Source organism: Agelaius tricolor, unplaced genomic scaffold (assembly GCF_023055355.1).
Source record: "Agelaius tricolor isolate 1412-34295 unplaced genomic scaffold, bAgeTri1.0.p SCAF_6, whole genome shotgun sequence".
Classification (NCBI taxonomy): domain Eukaryota; kingdom Metazoa; phylum Chordata; class Aves; order Passeriformes; family Icteridae; genus Agelaius; species Agelaius tricolor.
In genome coordinates this window covers 11,147,867-11,167,582 of record NW_027269266.1, presented here as the reverse complement: position 1 = coordinate 11,167,582, position 19,716 = coordinate 11,147,867, and the positions used below count along the sequence as shown (strand labels likewise).

Here is a 19,716-nt window from a genome sequence, read left to right as displayed (position 1 = left end):
TTATGAAGAATTTAAAATGAATGATTATTTAATCTGCTTTAACCCCTGTAATTTTCATTAAGAAGCAGAAGCTCGCTGCACTCCGGGCCACAAGATGGCAGCACGGAATAGATACAAAATAGCAGTTCAAGAGTTTGAACTTGCTCAATCTACAACAAAACTAACAAAACCCACACGTTTTTGTCCATGAAATAGGAAAATTAACAAAAGTTGAACTCTCCCAAACAAAATTTATTAGTTAGCCATCAAGTGTTTAGTTCAACTCCCAGATTTATTCTATCCTTCCCCAGGATTGCTTGGAAAAAATTTGCAAATGTAATTTTTTTTCCATCTCTTATTAAAAAGGGGCCCCAATTTATTTTCATGTCATTGTACCTAAGAAGTTAAATTATCTGTCGGAGCAAATCTAGTTCGTTTTTCTTTTCTTTTTTTTTCCAAAAAAAATTGCTGAAAAAATATTCTGCAACATTATTGACAAGCAAAATTGTGTATTTAGAACTTGCATTTAGAGATCAATGAGCTGCCAAGACTTTATGATGCAGTTACTGGGCCTAAATGATTCTACTTATGGGAATTTTCAGACATTAAACTGCTTTAAATGTGAGGTATCAAAAGACTAAAAGATTTTGGAGCTTTAGTGTGTTCAGTTACAAGGTTGTAAATCCTTTCTGTTCAGTAAGTGCATCAGATGCCAATGGCTTGGGTACTTGCTATGGGCTGGGTGAACCAGATATAACCATTTCCCAACAAACAAGCAACCTGGCATATAAGAGGTTTCAGTGGTCCTATTTATCATATTGTTTATCTAAGCATTTGGGGAAAGAATGCAAAAAGCTTCTAAAGAAGCTGTTAGGTGGCTTTATTTTATGAATTGTTAAAAATTAAGGAGTCCTGGCTGAGACATCATCTGACTGGGTTTGAGTTAATTACTGGGATTGTACTTTCAGGTTTAATTTGAATATGAAACTACCCCTGAAATCCACTCTAGTAAATAAGCTGCTTTGTAGTTTTCATGCTTTAGCTTATACGCACAAAATTCCAAAGCTAGCACAAGTTAGGGAAACGTGGTGACACAGCTGAGGACATGGAACTGTTCAAACATCATCACTTACCCCTGCTGGTGGAAATGAGAGAGAGAGAGAGGGAGAGAGCCATGAGAGGATGCTGCACACAAGGGAAGGGAAGCTGCAGGTTCCAAGGAAGTTCTGTTACATCTACCAGGTCATGAGCTGGGAATATATTTGCTTATAGTACCAGCAGTGAACCAAACAATCTTATTCTAAATGTCTCTCTTTCCCTTTTGATTCAGAAATTATGCAATCATTTTCAGAAAGTTGTTCAAGTCCCTTTTTAGCAGTGCCTTGTTATAAAAGGCTCATAGACCATGTGCACCACTGTACAATCATTTTTAAAAATCATAGTGAAATAATTCTTTCATGGAGATGCTGCAACACAGTGAAAAGACACTGCTCAATACCTCGAGTCCTTTGTCCAGTTCTGGGCCTGCCACTTCAAGAAAGACATTGAGGTGCTGGAGCATGTCTGGAGAAGGGGAATGAAGCTGGTGAAGTGTACAGAAAATGTCTTATGAGGATGCAGCTGGGACAGCTGGGGTGTTTGGCTTTGAGGAGTCTCAGGGGACACCTTATTTCTCTCTACAACTCCTTGAAAGGAGATTGTAGCCAGGTGGGGGTCAACCTCTTTTCCCAGGCAACCAGACAGGAGGAGAGGAAGTGGCCTCGAGCTGTGATTGGAGATGTTCAGGCTGGACATTTGGAAGAATTTCTTCACTGGAAGGGTTGTCAACCATTGGAACGGGCTGCCCAGGGAGGTGGTGCAATCACCATCCTGGGAGGTGCTCAAGAAACAACTGGATGTGGCCCTTAGTGCTGTGGTTTATTTGACAAGGGGGTGTTCAGCCACAGGTTGGACTCCATCACCTTGGAGGACTTTTCCAACCTCAATGATTTTATAATCCTATGATTTAATGAGCAGATACTGTGAAAGGAAGGCAGCTGCTAGACACAATGTTTGGAGAAAATAGTCATGTAAATCTTGAGTGGTTCTACCACCATACTAAAAATGGTAGCATACAGCTCTATGGCATCTGTGTGCAGTACATATATATATATATATATATATATATATATATATATATACACACAGATGGAAGAAAAACACCTGAACTTGGTGACTGCAGAACCCCTAGAGATGATGACTCTTAGGCAACATAACTTAATGTTGAGACAAGGTTGAATTTGCAGAGCTGTTATTTCCAGAAAAAGAAAAAAAGGAAAAAGAACAAATGTATCTGTCTCTACTAAAATGTGATAAATGGGACATGTCTAGTGTCCATTTCTAACATGTCATTTTCCAAAATTAAACTTGGCATCGTTCCATTTCCTTGGGTTTTCTTGAGAAATTATTTTATAAAAGTATATCTATTTGTCTTTCAAATGATCCAGTAAAAAGCATATTTCATACTTAATGGAGATGGAAACCTCCTGTAATGTGCAAAAGTACTAGACAGATAGAATGACAAAAAACAGCTCATAAATAAACCAGCTGGCAAAATAGCATCATCAAAGAGATAAATTAGTTGAGCTAGCATTTGATGAAAGATATATCCTTTTCAGAAAAATATGGTTTTTTAGCCATTTATCTGCATCACTGGTAGATTAAGAACTAACAATTCTTGACATGAAAGAAATACAGAAGCTCTCTCACATAAACACATTGCAAATAACCTGACAATCTTCTGTTATACAGAATACTCTTCCATTTAGTTATTCTTCACTTGTACCTCTTCTCTTTATAGCTCCCAGACACCTTTACCTTGCTCCATTTATTCAGCAGCTTTTGCTTTTTATTTTATATTCTTCATTCTTGCTCTTCACTGTCATTTACAACCATTTACCACCACCAAAACAATCTGCTCCCCCATCAAAAACAACCTACAGTTGCTAGAAAATCTAGTCTACAGCCATTGTGTTAACTAAATGCAAATGCTTTTTTAATATATATTTTCATTGAATATATTTAATTAATATGAACTCTTTGTATGTGTTTAGCTTTTACTGCATTATCTGAATGTTTGATGTCATTCACCTTTGTGTGAGGTAGTTCCTCAATGTCCTATTAGCGCTGGCCACACTCCTGCACTGCCTTACTGTGCCTTTCAGGATACATCTTTTTCAAGGTACAAGTGTATGCCAACTGTTTGGGATACCCATATTCCTGTGGCACAGTGTATTCACATTCAACTGCAAACTGTGCTTCTTTGAACACAGCCTGTTCAGAAAACTTTTAACAGTAACGTTTTATGTATTGCAGCTATGTAAGCAGTTATTTGGAAATTTAATATGCTATAAGTACAAAATAATGCTTTATACAAATCTGGTACTTTTCACATGAAAAGTCAAAGATCTCTACAAACAGCAATAAATTGTAAATGGTTATGAATACTGTGAATTACATGTTATATTCATGTTATGAAGAAGGTGTTATATAAGTAAAGTTAATTGTTCAGCACAGGAAATGAAAATTTCATGTAGTAGATCTAAGTTACCTTTTTTTTTTCTGCTGCAACAGAAATATCGTTATGTGTATGTCTTGAAGTCACCAGTCAATTCTTTTAACATTTCAGATGCCTTACATTGTTTCCTAGTCAGAATATTATTTTCCCATTATAATAATTTCTCTCATGAAATGAATGTACAACAAATCAGTATGCAGAAATTTATACAATGCCAAGTTATTTGTCAGCCTACAGGTTTCTCCATTCTTTTGTTTGTTCTGGCTCTAGCATGTGGGGAGACAACAGTGCTGGAGACCTGACCTAGGACCAGTACATTAGGAAACAGTCTGAATCCTGTCAGTTCTCCTCATGACTTACAAACACCATGCCAGGTATCTAACTATACATTCACAAATCATTTTAGCCATTTGTGTGGTTGCTCAAGCAGTGATTAATAAAGTGATCACAGTTTAGCTGCTAGTGTACTCTGATTTGCTTTGCTATGTTTTGGTGCATCAGTAAGTAACTCCTTTCAAACTGCAGGTCATACCAGACAGTAGCAAATGCCTTGGGATACCTGTATTGTATTTATAAATTTCAATTTCTTATTACAAGTCCAAAAAAAGTAAAAAAAAAAAAAAAAAAAAAAAAAAAAAATTCAAACAAAATGAACAGAAACAAACCACATTAAAACATTGTATTTCATCTTTGGAGTGTAAAATATTGTAACATTACTGCAACTTATTATCCAAAATCAAATCATTACAAACCCAAGAAAATGAAACTAATAATAATTTAAAAAATGGACCTAGAATAGTACTTGATACCCCCTTCACCAATAATAACATCCAACCCTTCCAAATAAAGAAAGCCTATTGTTTACATGACACAAGGCCAAGTAGAGCTAGCTGAGGTACTGCAAAGCCTCACAGCTGTTAGGCCAGGCTTCTCACTAAGCCAGACCTGGGACTCCTCAAGGCTATTCCTTCCTGTGCTTCTGGCTTATGCAACCCACAAAAGTCAAGGTGGTGCCATAGCACAGCACTAATTTAGACAGTATTGATTTTCAGATGTTTCAGTGATGGCAGTGGAAAATAATAAGAATAAAAGGATCATCAATTTGCTCCTGTACTACTCGTACTACTCAGTTTTATTTCCAACTTTACACAGTTTAGAGAAGGAGAGATCACAAAATATTAATAATATTTCAAATGTGTAACTATTAAAAAAAAACCTATCTACATTAAAAATATTCACAAAGCTTTTACCTTTTACAATATTCTTCAATGTTTGCCTTTCTAAGGGTGTGCCATTTCTGTTTCTATTTGTGAGCCAATGGAAATTCATATTTTTCTTGCATTGCTAGGAATTTAGAAAAGAATAGGTAAAAAAAAATATTAGTCTTATATTTTATATTCATTAAAGTGTACCTCTTGCCTAATCTATTCTCTGTTTCAGACTGATCAGGATTCTGTTGCAGCATGCATCTGACTTTCATCAAATTCACAAAAGAAATTGTGAAAACAGTGGCTGTGTGTTGACTGCACGTTCCTGTGACCACCCTGCAAGTTCTGCAATTGTCCCTCTATTTCCTTGCAGGCAATGAAAGAGCAGAGGTAGGATTATTCAACAATCAGCTGAAAGTGGAGTGGTCCATGAGGAGGCCTATAGTGAAATTATTAACCAGTAAGTATCACTATTATTTCCAATAGGATACCTGTCTATTTTTCTGTCAGTTTTACCTGTATTATCTTCAGATGTCTGGATTCTAATTAAAGAGAAATTGACAACTAAGCTAGGTAGCATATCCATTTTGCTGTCATTGCTTATGCCAAGACAAACCATGAATTTTTACAAGAAAACTAAATAGGTGTTTCATAAGACTAGAACTGAAATGCTCAAAATTCTTTCAATCCCCTTAAAAAGTTGATTTAAAAGATAGCTGTGAGATCCATATGTAGAATCAATTGTCTGAAAATTACACAGATAGCACTCCTACTGATGTAATGTGCATTGGTGAAATATTTAAGTTCTCTGCAAAGAGCACCTTGTTTCTTTTTTGGTGCCAAATCAAGTTTCTCCAACTCCCTTTTCATCTATTACCCTCCCTGGTTAAGGTCGTACTTCTCTCTGTGTGATGGTGCAGTGGATCAGACTTAAGAATTGATCCAGGTTGAAAGAAACTTAAAAAAAAAACAATGGACATTTTGAGATAGAGCGAAAAGGTGACTTGGGCAGTCATTCTGACAGCAGCAAAGAGCCTGGATTTCAAGTTTATGTTCTTCCATAAATGATGAAAATCACAACAAATCCTGGCTTGTGTGGCTTTCTTATGGATTGCTTTTGGTCTCAGCATTTGAAATTAAATGGGTTCACATCAGGCATTGATCCCAATTTAAAGGGAACTGTTTTTAGTCGAAGTGAGCACTGTTGTGGCACAGGTTGGTCTGGCCTTAGGTACCCCAGCCCTGCTGCAGTAAGAACACAACACAAGGCCCTTGCCATTCCCTTCCCCTTCTAGCCCCCCAGCTTCAGAGAGCTGCATCAAGAGCCAAATTTGGTTAGTCATCTTTGAATCACCAAGGTCTAAGGCCCTCTGGCTCTTATGCCTCTGATACACTTCATTACAAGAGAAGTGGTATAAATAGTAATAAATTCTTAGTTAAACATTTCAAAGCATTTATGGCTTACTTGAAAACTAATAAAAAATAACTGTTTGTCCAAATCCAGGCCCTAAGAGTTCATGGAAATTGTCAGTTTGTTTACAGGTAACTCACTCCAGTGGTTTCCATTATTTAACACTCTCATTTGAAATTTCTTCCTGTTTGTACTAAGACTGCTACCTTCAAAAATATTTTTGAGGTGCTGCTAATATCCTAAGAGCCATTTTTGTCTTTTTGAGTATACAAGGCAAAACTGGAATTTCTTCCAAAGGTTTCAGCAGAGTAATTCTCAGTAGTTTAACACTTGCCTGTTCATTTGATTATGTCACTATTCTAACAAATATTTTTAATTGACGAGAGAAACATATCTTTAATGAATGAGCATAACAACAGTGTACGTAATGGGCGAGATCTTAAAGCAGAATTAATTAAGGGAAGAGAAACTCCTATTTAAAAATCCAGAACAGACAAAGGGACATATGCAACAAACAAAGGGAGGGAAACAGAACTCAAAACAGGAAGTGGGTGTTCGATATTTCAACAAATGAAATGTAGAATGAAAACAGAAAACTTGCACAAGCAATAGTGATAATTGAAGATTCTGTATTTTTTCCACTAGATTGCAATTTAGATAGCTGTGTGAAGTAAGTCTTGTGAAGCAAATTAAAGAACTAAACGCTTAAAGGCAAAACCTTTGCAAATAAATATGAGTCATCTCTTATGAAGTCAGAGATAAGAGTTATTTGTTTTTTTAAAAAACACAGGAAATCAATACGCAGGTTTTCTCCATGCCATGAATAAGACTGAGTGTTTGACCTGTGTGGACCTATCACCAATCCTGACACACACATCCTCCAATTCTTCAATCACAATGAGTTATGTGAAATTAACTTAAGGTTTTCATGTTTATTTAGCACACTGAGTAGATTCTCACAAGAAGAAAAAAAAAAATCCTAAACCATAAAAATGGGTAAATACATTACGTAACTTGAGAATGTATGTGTAGTGATGTATACACATCCATTTTAAAATTTACTGCAGTATAATCCCTTATAACATTACTTTGTAAAATACTGAGCAGCAATAAGACATACGATGTTCAAACACCCATAGTAACAAAGTTTATGGCTTACGCGTTTATTGCATTTTAACATTATTAACCCTGAGCCGACGGGCCCTGCGCTTCCGGCAAAGGACGCGCTCACACCTAGAGCACAAACCCAGCATGACTCAGGATATCTGCACGTAATCCCGTGGAAGCCAGCGGGGAAACAAGCACGTCGCTCCCGCTTGTCACCTCCTGGCAATTTCTGATTTACTTAGCCGAATAAATGTAAAATACTATGTCGTACCATGAGTGACTGATGTAAGGAACGTGCTTTTACTAAGCAGAATTACACAACAACCTGCGGGCAGCGCCACGGCGGGGCGGCCTCTGGGCAGGTTTCCGCGTCCCTCAGGGCTCCGGCACCGCCCAGGGGACAACCAGGGGTTGTGTGCCGCGTCCCTTCCCTAGGTCAGTGCGGAGACAGCCGGGGCTGGACCCTGCGGGAGAGCCCAGCCAACCGCCCTTATCGGCGGGGCCCGGCCGGCGCGGCGAGCGGCCGGCACCGCCCCGCTATCGCACGCCCGGAGCGCGGCGCAGGGAGCGCGGCGGCCCCGCGGCCACCCCGGCTGTTACCGGCCGCGCCCGCCCCCGGCAGCGCGGGGCCGCCCCGCCCGCACCGCGGCGCGTCCCGCCCCGGCCAATGGGCGGCGCCGGCGGGGGCCCGCGGCGGCGGTTGGTCAGCGCCGCGGCCGTTGCGCCCCGCGGCCGCCCGGCACCGCCGCCCGCGCGCGGCTCCGCCTCCCGCCGCGGCCGCTGGCGCTGGGAGGCCCCACAGACGCCATTTCCTCGGCGCCCCCGCGGCGGCGCGGCTGCATCAGCGCTGACGTGAGGACGACGTGCGGCTCCGCCCGACCCGGTCCCCCCCACCCCCTGTGACGGGGGCAGCACGTACAGGGCGGCGGGTGAGTGCGGGAGGGGGCGGGGACACGTGTGCGCGCAGCCCGACCCCCCGCGGGCCGGGAGCGGGGCAGCGCGGAGGGCAGCGGGCGGCACGGCGGGCACGGCAGGCACGGGCAGGGCAGGCGGGGGGCGCTGTGCTGCGCTTGGCTCAGCCGCGCCGCGGGAGCGCGCGGGAGGCGGCGGGGGCGCGTCCCCGCCGACGGCCGGGAGCGCGCTGCGCTCAGGGACGGCCGCGCAGAGCCCGCACGGCGCTGTGGGGCGGCCCCGAGGCGGCTGCGCATCCCGGGAATTCCGGAGGGGCTGCGCGGAGCGCCGGCTCCGCTGCCGCCCGGGAGCCACGGCGTTCGCCGGGCTCCGGCAGGCAGTGGCTTCAGCGCTTGCTCGGGCCACCGGCTCGGCTCGCCCGGCGTTGCGGCTCGGAGCGGGGCAGCGCCTGCCCGCTGCGGCAGAGCGCCCCGGACGGCCCGTCCTGGGGTCTCCGCAGGGCTGCCCCGACCAAGGGGAGCGGGGGTGCCCGGTGGCGTTTGCCCCTCAGTCCGTTACTCCCGGTTATAACCTTGCCCACAGGGCTTTCGGAGCTGGGTCAGAACAAGTGGGGAGGGATCACAGTGCGCTTCGTGAGTCCGAAGTCTTGCTTGAAACTTTTGCCTGCCTCCCCCGCTGGTGTGATAGCATCATTTTTGGTGCTGGGTGCCACCGCGTGTAAGTGATTCCGCGGGGACTGATGCTGGACTGATCTCTGGCCTGACGGGGCTGGTTCGGCCCCTCTGGAGGGGGCCGTGTGTTCGTCCGCTCACAGCCGGCTCTGCGCTGCACTGTCAGCATGGATGGGCTGGCGGGTGCCGAGTGGCCTGGTGGCATTGCCTGTGCTCAGAGTAATGGCACGTTGGGGTTTCGGGTTTAGCTGAGGTGTTCGGGGAAGAAAATAGGGAAATAAGAATGTAGGAGACACGAGAACCTTAGTGATGAAACTTCTGGTGATGATGAAAACTGAAAGTTTACACTTCAAAATTGGGTCTGTTTTACTGTTGCACATTTTACTTTACTTGTGTCATCACCTTATCAGCTGGTGTCCTTCATGCCACCAGGGTGGTAAAACAGTTATTACAGAGCTGATACAAAACACGGTGTCTGAAACAAGTGTATTCTGAGAGTTTCCACACTCACTGTGGGGTCACATCAATAAATGCAAAACAGTGTTTGTAAATTCACATTGTTGCTTTCTAGTAACTCCCCTGTGAATAAAGGCCTTCAAAGAGATTTGGAGCAAGGGCTGAAACATAAGTTTAGCTCCTTACGATTTATTTCCTTTGTATCAAACCACATTTGTAAGCAGTCCCTAATGTATAAAGGATGGTTGAAATAAAATGTTGTTTTTAAAAATGCCTCTGGGTATTTATTTGGACAGTCACACACTTCCAGTTATGCAAAATACTGTAGCAGTCTGCTTTTGCAGTATAATTTCACCAATAGACATTAAATATTATGTTGATATGCAGACAAACAGCAGTGCTGGAGGAGTTAAAGGATTTCTTGTGCTCTTTATTGCAAAAGAATGTGTCTTCCAGGGATGCTATCCTTCATCTCTTATCTATGAGCAAAAATATAAAGAATTCACACCTTTAGCTGTAAATTGCTTCAAATTTTCTAGGAAAAACTTTCTGTTTTCCTCTACCTGCTTCCATCTGTCAGATTTCTCCTGTCAGGGGTGATTAATCTGATCGTAGTTGAAGAAGCTTTTGATGTACACTGTATCCATCATCCTAATCAGTGTTTATCTGATTAGTAATCAGTATTCTTAATCAGTATCTATCAGTACTACTGACCACTCACTGCTGTCCATTAGTCTCAGTGACTACAGTAAACATGTACTTATATATATTGAAATGTTGCTAGTTTGGTAAGAGTTAAACTTCCTGCCAGATCCTGAAGATGTCTTTGTAATGTTGTAGGAAGAAGCAGGTATCTTTGCTTCATTATGGAAAACCATTTTTGTCCCGTTTTTATGTGTGTGCAGAGGTGTAACTTGTTTATTAATTTAAAAATCCAGACCAGTATTTAAAATTATTGTTCAGTCTTGATAAGTAACTAAGATAAAAAATATAAGAAAAAGATGTATTAATAATGAGTATAAGACTAAAACTTGCATATAGTCATACAATGAAGAAAAACATAATGTAATTTTAAACAGGACCCAAGACCACTTACCTTGAACTATTTGCTTACTTCTCCTTTAAAAACAGAAGGAAGGTTATGTAAACTTTTAAGTGTGATGTGTACTCCTACTGATAGACTTTTATCAAGTATTTTAAGGGCTTGGTGGAAAATTCTGTTTTTCTTTCTTGGAAACATAATAACAATGAATATGTTGGAATTTGCTTGCAATGCAGACTGATTGAGTGTGATATGTGTGGAAACTGTTTTCTGAATTGCATTAGTAACAGTTTCATGCCACAGTCTGCCTTGCTGATGTTTTAGAAAAGCATAATTTATCGTATTGCCCAGTATTTTTTCTTTGTATGTATTAAAAAGTTTGATGTATTCATGTTGACGTGGTATGTAGTACAGGAAATAAAAACCCATTACAATTCAGGTTATAAGAGTGCTCTGAAGACAGTGACATCCTGAAATCCAGGAGTTCCTTGGCGTGCCGGGTCTTGAGCTGTGTACAAGCGCACGTGAAGTGGCAGAGCTCAGTGTGACTGTGCCACCGCTGACCCTGTGGGCTCAAATGACTGCAGCTGACCTGCTCCTGCCAGCTCAGTGACCCCATGGTTGTGTCTATCACTCCTCATCTTGTAACATGTCTGAATTGTGATACTAATGTGCTAGTTTGTCTTAAGTCATCGTTCTCACTGAAGTTTTATGCCAAGATAGGTCATGTATCTTTTAAAATTACTCATATACTTCATTATTTTTGTTTTGTTTTGTTTTGTTTTTTTTAGGCTGTGAGTGGATCTTTATATTTGGAGGTTGTTTTAAATCAAGTCACTATTTGGTCACAGAGATTGTCAAAAGCAGGTTTGAGCTTATCTAGGAAAAGTATTTTACTGTGTTTCAGAGTAGTGATTGCATTTTATGGCAGTCAAATTTTCAGACTTTACTCCACCCTACTAAATATTTCAATTAAGCAATCATTTGTATTGAGAGTCAGAATATACACAATTATAGATGGAAAATCTATATAAATTCTAGAGTTTTCCAAGTAAATAAAAATAGTAAATAAATCTTAATTATGTTTGTCACTCCACTGACACGTATCTTTCTTGCTGTTGTTTTTCTAATTAAAGATAAATAATCAAAAAATACACCCATTTCTCTGTACTGCATTTTGCAAAATATAAGGAATAACTTTGTTAGATATCCTGCTGCACTGATGCTCTTTTTGCTAACATAGTGCAGCACTGCAAATGAAAGGTCCTGGGGAGAAAAATCCTGATAAAGTAGTAGAAGTAAATACATTTTTATACTGTTCTGCAATCAGTGAGAAATTAAGCTAAAAATCAGGAAGTAAATTTTTTCCAAGATGAAAAATTACACTTTCTGGGTAAAATTTCTATGAAATGCATTCAGTGGGAATAAAAGTTGGATTTTTTGTTGTTTGGTTTTGGTTTTTTGTGGTTTTTTCCAACAATAGTTTTTCTGTGACAGATGGCTCTGGATACAAAAATACTTCAGGGCCTTCATAAAGTGAATTAATTCTGACTATATTCCCATCTTTAGGAAGGGATTACAATGAGTATGTTGCCAGTACCTAGGCATTATCTATTCTTCCTTGGTGTGTGAGCTATTCTGAAGCTTATTCTTACATGAACCACGTAAACCTTTCATATTTGAGACTTTATGGGTGGCCCTAGTTTACAAAGGAAGAACTTTTTTCCCTGCTTTATTATTATTATTATATTGCACATATATAAAACCAGAATATTTTAATTAGGTAACATCTTCTTATAGAAAATTATGGTGACAAGTTTGGTGAAAATATTTTCCCCAGCGTTGTTAGACTTTGGTAAATTTCAGTAGGTATTTAATTAGATTGTATCTAAACAAAAAGATAATTAGTTGTAACTAGCAAGAGAAAAATGTAGAAAGATTTTAGTTGTAAAATAGCTTCCTATGATTCTAATCTGAATTGATACTGGCATAGGGTATGTAACTTCTCTGAGCAAAAATACTCATATTAACCCATAAAATGTTAAATTGTTTTGCAGCTTCATTACTATTAGCTGTAGTACTGTTAAATCTGGTCAGTAGAATACCATTTGAGGCATATGAGCAAGAAATATGCTTCTCTGCGTCATGTAACTGGGTGTCTTTTCATATTTTCATGCCTTTATTTTGGGCAAAATTTTGATTTTTAAAAAGCTAATCAAAATTATTCTCTTCAAAGATGGTGGAATGTTCTGTAAAATAGTGCCACAAAAGGAGTTTGGTTTACATTTAATTTGATTTAATGTAACAGGGACTAAATTCCTGAGTCTCAGAGTCAGGTGGGTAGCAGTTCTTGCCTGCCTCTTGCATCTCTCAGTCTAAGTCCTGAGAAGAAACCAAAGTAACTATCAGAAATAATTGAACTTTGGCCTCAGGCTTGTCATCCCCTAGTCACAGAAACTGAACCTGGGGAACCGAGATTTGCTGCCTCTTAAATCTCTCACCTAATATCATGTCTTCCTTTTGAGGCTGTCCGTGGTTGTGTAAGTAGGGTGTAGGTGGGAGCGTGCCTGCAGGGCGCCCTGCCTGCCTCTGCCTGACCCTATCCTGTCTCTGTTCTGTTTGTAAACTGACCTGTTGCCATGGCAATGTTTGACATCACCTGTTCAATGTTGCACCTTCAGTGCAGGGTTTGGTAGGAGAGAAAGGGAGCCGAAGAGATCCAAGCTCTTGTTTTAAAACTCACACCTTCCGTTATGACTAAGTGTGCCAAGAAATATCGAAAAGGAGCTGTCAGGTAATTGCATTTTTATATAGCAGATATGTAGCAGACTTGGAGGTTTTCTCTACAAAGGTTAAACTTAGTTTAAATTGAGGGTCAGCAAGTTCTTAGTTTTCAATAAAATCTATCCTACTTTTAAGTCTGAAAAGTGAGAAGAATTGTTGTGGCTCCTGAGCCATGAGTAGTTTACAGACAATTCAAGTGTAGATGCCAGCAGGGAATAGGTTCAAGAGGGCTGTAGCAGCCCATGAGGCTGAAGGGACCTTCTGTGGGCAGTGCTGCCAGCCCTGCATGGGACCCTGGCACTCTGCTTGTCCCTCCCTGAGGACCATCTCCAGAACTGCCTCTCCCTGCAACTTTCCAAAACACTTGTTTTAGAGCTCCTGGCTATATGAGTGAATATTTTAATATGGGGGAATGAAGAAAGGATTTCATTTTGACAGAAATATATTTATTTTCTGTCTGCTCCACATACAAAATAGTTTGGAATTATTCTCCCTAGCTGCCTGATATACCTCCCTGTATTGAGTTATTTAAATATGTATGTACTTACTTTTAGACTGATGACCATGGAAATGGTTGAACAGGATGACAATGCAGTGGATTCTCTGACAGAGAGAAGTGCTGGTCACCTTCAGAATCAGCCAGGCCAGAATCAGATTTCCTCAGGATCTGAGGTAAGCTGAAGTGTGGAAAGATGAGAAGAATCAATGAAGTGATATTCAGAGCTGCTAAGATTTTTAAACAGTCAATTTTTATGGTATTCTCATGTTTTATGTGTCTTGGTATTAAATAGGAAAAATATAGCAAAGATATACTGGAAAATATGCCTTCAGTAGTTAACAAAGCAGTAATATAACATCAGGTCTGTTAAAAGGTGGCATTTTTGGGAGCCCTTTCAGACAAGAGTGATCAGTAGACAAAGAGGTTTTTTTCTTTCACTTTCACAAGGTGATTGTCATAGAGATGGGATACAGTCTTAAGGAATTGAGGTGGCTACAAGATCAAACATATCTAAACCATTGGTGTATCTTGAAGATGTGTTGTATAACAAAAATGGAAACATGAATAAAAATAGCCATGGTTCTCTCCTAGTTCCAATTTTTGTACAGAATGTATTTAATCTAATTACAAGTACATTTTTAATGTGTGCTTGTTTTGTTTCATCCCTGTCTATCCAATGACAGTGTCTGGACTTTTAAAGCATACATTACATGTTTTCTATGGATTATTGTTTGGTTATTAATGGATAGAAGATTATATTGTAACAATTCTCAAAAATTAAAAATATGTACTGTAATATTCAACACTTGAGAGAAATAGTGTTCCTGACAGTACTAAGATTTATAGCTTCAGAAAAGTGTATAGATCACTTAAAAGGATTTTAAAAAGCCCTTTGTTAAATAAAAGAACTGATTTTAAAAAAAGTCTTACCAAATTTTTTCATCATTGGAAGTTTGAAGTTATTTGCTAAGATTTGATGCCATGTGTTTGTTATGTTAGATACTTGATTTACATTATAGATACATTTTTAAAACTGAAAGCAGCTGCTTTTTTTGTCAGATCTCCAGGCACAAACTAGACTGCAAAATATTTATCAACCTTTTTTTGTTGGTTTTAATGCATGCAGCATTGGGAATATTGCTTGTTCAGTTTTTTCTTTTTTTTTTTCTTTAAGAATTTTATTTGGTTTGCTCTGTTGATGTCATCCCCTCATTTCTTCTTTTGTTGTTCTGTTCAAATTTTCATAGGATGGTTGATATGTAAAATTAATTGGCTGGTGCAGTAGTCTCTGGAGAAGACAGCTGTGAATTCTGTCACTTGGGATTTTTAGTGTTGATCCAAAGGTATCACTAATGCTGTAGGAGAGAGGAGAGTTTTTGCACTCCTGTACTGTGCAACATATAACACTTTTTATATTTGTCTGCACTTAATGCTTGAGTACTGTATGTGAAGGTTCACCTGTATGGGGTATGTGTCTCATACCTTCCAGTTAAAATGAAATATTGATGAGTCTCCTTCAATTAACACTGAACCAAAATTTATACCTCAGTTTGAAGGCTGGGTGTAACAGTCTGGAGTGGAGTCCCTGGTTTTGGTCAGATGGCTCAGAGGGCTGTCCTGGAGCTGGCAGAGCTGCTTGGCGCAGGTGGCTGGAGCTGCTGTCCCTCTGCTGGGCTTGGGCTCCCAGACAAGCAGGGTTGGTGCTGCTGTCCCTCTTGGGCTCCCAGACAAGCAGGGTTGGTGCTGCTGTCCCTCTCTGAGGGTTTGGGCTCTCAGACAAGTGGGGTTGGTGCTGCTGTCCCTCTGCTGGGAGCCCAGACAAGCGGGATGGGTGCTGCTGTCCCTGTCAGGCTCCCAGACAAGCAGGGTTGGTGCTGCTGTCCCTCTCAGGCTCCCAGACAAGCAGGGTTGGTGCTGCTGTCCCTCTCTGAGGGTTTGGGCTCTCAGACAAGCGGGGTTGGTGCTGCTGTCCCTCTCAGGCTCCCAGACAAGCAGGGTTGGAGCTGCTGTCCCTCTCGGGCTCCCAGACAAGCAGGGTTGATGCTGCTGTCCCTCTCAGGCTCCCAGACAAGCAGGGTTGGTGCTGCTGTCCCTGTCAGGCTCCCAGACAAGCAGGGTTGGAGCTGCTGTCCCTCTTGGGCTCCCAGACAAGCAGGGTTGGTGCTGCTGTCCCTCTCTGAGGGTTTGGGCTCTCAGACAAGCGGGGTTGATGCTGCTGTCCCTCTCAGGCTCCCAGACAAGCAGGGTTGGAGCTGCTGTCCCTCTCGGGCTCCCAGACAAGCAGGGTTGATGCTGCTGTCCCTCTCAGGCTCCCAGACAAGCAGGGTTGGTGCTGCTGTCCCTGTCAGGCTCCCAGACAAGCAGGGTTGGAGCTGCTGTCCCTCTTGGGCTCCCAGACAAGCAGGGTTGGTGCTGCTGTCCCTGTCAGGCTCCCAGATAAGCAGGGTTGGTGCTGCTGTCCCTCTTGGGCTCCCAGACAAGCAGGGTTGGTGCTGCTGTCCCTCTCAGGCTCCCAGACAAGCAGGGTTGGTGCTGCTGTCCCTTCTCAGGCTCCCAGACAAGCAGGGTTGGTGCTGCTGTCCCTCTCAGGCTCCCACACAAGCAGGGTTGGTGCTGCCATCCCTCTCCGAGGGCCCTGGGCCTGTGCCCATCTCCTCAGCCGCTGGCTCCTGGGGCCTGCAGCCCTCACACGCCCTCAGTGCCTTCAGGCTGCTGTGCCCCAGCATTTGTTGTGGTGGAGCTGCCCAGACAGAGCACTTATTGCTGCCAGGCCTTTTGAGGTGCTCCTTTGGCTTAAGATGAGTAGGATTTTCTTAGCCTGTGTTCCTACCTGGCTGCCTTGGAAGGTGAGGTGCTTTGCCATGGAGAGCTGGGCCTGGGTGTTGAGGGGTAAAAGCCCACTGGAGGCCCCTGTATGAGACTGGTTTTGTGCTGGTCCAGATGGGAAATTTGTGTGTTTCTGAGGAATTCATAGCTGTGCCTGTGTATTTTGACTATTACAGAGGAGCACAGACCTCTTCTCCCTCTATGGCCTGTGTAGGAATGTTGTTAAGAGATGCCAGCTACTGCAGGTGACTGAAGCATCTTGTGCCAACTTCAGTCATCCCTCCTATTAGTTTTTGTTGGAAATATGCAGAAATAGTAGAAAAGAATGACTTGATTTTTACTGAGAGTGAAAATGCCTGGTCACTGAAACTGAGGGCTCCTTTTCAAATATCTCGAAGAGAGTAGGGAGATGGCAGCTTTGTTTGTGTTTTTTCTTACAAAATATTTGTTCAACCTTGGTTTTGGTCAGTCAGAAGTAAAACATTTTAATACACTGTCTTTTAATTTGTGGCCTTCTGTGTATTATCAAAGAATTAATTGTAGAAGGATCAAGCTTGGGAGGAACCTTTTAAGATTATCTAGTCTGACCTGCCTGTGCAAGTAGTGTCAGCTAGAACTGTGTCTGCCTGGGATGTAAATGTCTCCAAGGATGGAGTCTCTAGAACCCCTCTGGGCAGCTGTCCCAGCAGGTGACTGCCCTTCCAGTAAAACAGGTGGAGTTTTTATGTACAGATGGACTGTAATGGTTTTTAATGTGCTTGATATTTAATTGAATTATGGCTTTGGCCAGGGAGTGACTTGTAAAGTGCTGAGGGATACAACTACATAGGAAGTGAACACCTTTTTTTTTCTTCTTCTTGGGGGGCAGCTGACTTATTTTCCCCTCCTCTACAGGCTTTTTAAAGAAATACCTGCCATTTAGTTTTAAAAGGATGGATCAGGTACTTCAGAAGATGATAATCTTTAGAGGACAGAGATTGTTTTGTGCTGAAGCATTTTTAATGTTTCCCCTGTTGGGAGAGAGAGGAGACATTAAGAATGTGGGGGCTGGAGCACTATGGTGTGATGGGATGGCCTCCAATGCTACGAAGGACTTACTATACATTATTTGTAGAGGAAAAAATAGTGTTTGCATTTTTTTTTCACTTGTGTCATAGTTACTGCTGTATTCTCCTGCGATTTTTTGCTGCTGAAAGTAAAGTTACTTTTTCTACTAAAGCAAAAATGAATAAATTTGAAACTAACAAAGATGAGATACACTTTTTGTCCATTAAATGATTGTTTTCAAAATAAAATGTTGTACTGTAGAATCAGTTTATAGTTGCATTTTTTGCATCTGTCACCTTTAGCCAGTTGATTAATTGACATGGTAATATTTTTCTGATCCAGCTACCAGAATTAATAGGTAAGAAAGTAAAATTATTGGTGGCTGTCTTTAGAAGCTGTTGAAGATGTGCCACACACCTGTACAAAAGCTTGATGTCTTTGAGGGAAGAGCAGAGGTGTGAGATGGAAAATTTCTCAACCTGTTTTGAGATGAGCTCCATGGGTGTCTCACATGCACAGATCATCTGTTGCTATATATAGAGCTGTACTTACAAGGAAGTAAACTTGTATTGGAATATTCTGATAGTGTTGATGGTAGTCAAAATTACATCTTGGAAGATTTAAATCTGCAATGGTGTTCAAAGAGAAATTAGATGTTCCTTTTGCAGGATTTCTAGAAGCCATTCTGTGTTGCTGTGTGCTCAGCTACACTAAATATAACTATAACAATGTAAGATCAATGTACTTTAGCCCTTCTCAGGTTTGATAAAAACACTTTCAGTTGTGGGGTTTTTTTTCTTTAATCCTACATCTTGATGGGTTCCTCTTTGATTCACTTTTTGTTAACCTTGTCATGTTGTCTATCAGTAGAGCTGTCTTCTGACCTTGTCTGAGATACCATCTGTTGACCTCTTGGTGCTGGCCCTGAATTAGACATATGTCAGGATTTACAATGTGAGAACTGCTGTCAGTGAGCATAGGGAGAGTTTCAGGGAGGTTTTCAGAGCCTGCAGTGAGTAACTATTGCAGGCTGGGACCGTTCAAGTTCAGCGCTTTGGGGGGTTGTTCTTGTAGGCTCTTGACACATCAAACAGTGTTAAATCTTACTCCCTAGAGATTGAGACCTATGGGAGTTTGCTAGGCTGCTGTAAGTAAGGCTATAAAACCAGCCTGCCAAATGCAAATGCAGGCCATTTAGCAAAGTTGATGTTAGAGGATTATAAACATGCAGCTATTTCACCATTTTGTGCTTCCTTGAAGCATATGGTGACCAAATGTCTGGAGTCACCCTAACCTTATTTTCCTTAAAAGTAGGTGCTGCTATTTTGGCAGTAGTTTTGGAATTGATCAAAACATCTGTCTCCGGCTTTTCCTCATAGACGGTACTTGGTGCCCAAATGTGGCAGGTCCTTTGTTCTTTTGTTAAATCCAGTGTGGATTTGCCTTGGCTTTTCCTTTTCCAGAATTGCTTTTCACTTTACTTCTAGAGTCCTTGTAGTACTTGGAGTCTGCAGCAGGGGCAGAAATCAGATGGGCCTGTGTCCTGAGTTGTACATTTGGCAGTGTTGAAGGTATGAGGGGTTGAATGTGAAGGTAACCTCTCCAGTACTTAGCAGGGAAAGGATATCTGACATTCACAGGATATCCAGGATAACTGTTCAGATGGACCATGTATCTTGAAGTGAGATAAATGATGGGCAGCCTCTTTGTCTGCAAGACTGTGTGCCTCAGTAGGAAGGTAGTACCTGGTCATTCTTGCTGGCTACTTTGCTCTCCTCACGTAGAAGAGGGAGCACTTACATTTCCAAATACCTGAAATATGGGACCATACTGCTATTATGGGTTGCATGGTTGATGTTTATTGAAGCTATTGGACATGAGTATTTCATGCCTGGGAGCACAGAACCCATAGAATGTGCTAAGCTGCCCCTCAGCCTCTGTGTCCCTGACTTGCCTCTGTGGGTTGTTTTCAGTTGCTGTGCCAGACAGTCCTTGAAGTAATGATGTTAAAGGTAGCATTGCTCATCGCTGATGTCAGAAAGAAATTCCTTTGCCAAGTCTGTTTCAGTCAGGATTTACGCATGACAGCATGAAAATGTTCTAGTATGTCAGTGGACACAGCAATATTCAGCTTGAAAACTGTAAAGGGAAATCTGAATCAAAATTCTAATAATAATTTCCAATATCTATAAAAGAGATGCAGAATATGAACCTTGAA

The 19,716-nt window shown here is 41.6% G+C and overlaps 1 protein-coding gene across 9 annotated transcripts in view; it reads left to right on the top strand.

Moving 5' to 3' along the window:
* Positions 1 to 8,007: 8,007 nt before the first annotated feature.
* The window catches only part of CREM (cAMP responsive element modulator), a 36,117-nt gene continuing 24,408 nt past the window's right edge, over positions 8,008 to 19,716 (top strand). For 5 of the 9 annotated variants that reach the window (XM_071428668.1, XM_071428663.1, XM_071428667.1 and 2 more), the window contains exons 1-2: positions 13,081 to 13,136; positions 13,681 to 13,798. In XM_071428668.1, the coding sequence (XP_071284769.1) occupies positions 13,096 to 13,136; positions 13,681 to 13,798 (159 nt within the window). In that variant the 5' untranslated portion in view covers positions 13,081 to 13,095. Of the gene's footprint in view, positions 8,191 to 13,080; positions 13,137 to 13,680; positions 13,799 to 19,716 lie in introns of those variants that run through there. The other 4 variants (XM_071428672.1, XM_071428665.1, XM_071428664.1 and 1 more) reach the window with 3 other exon arrangements.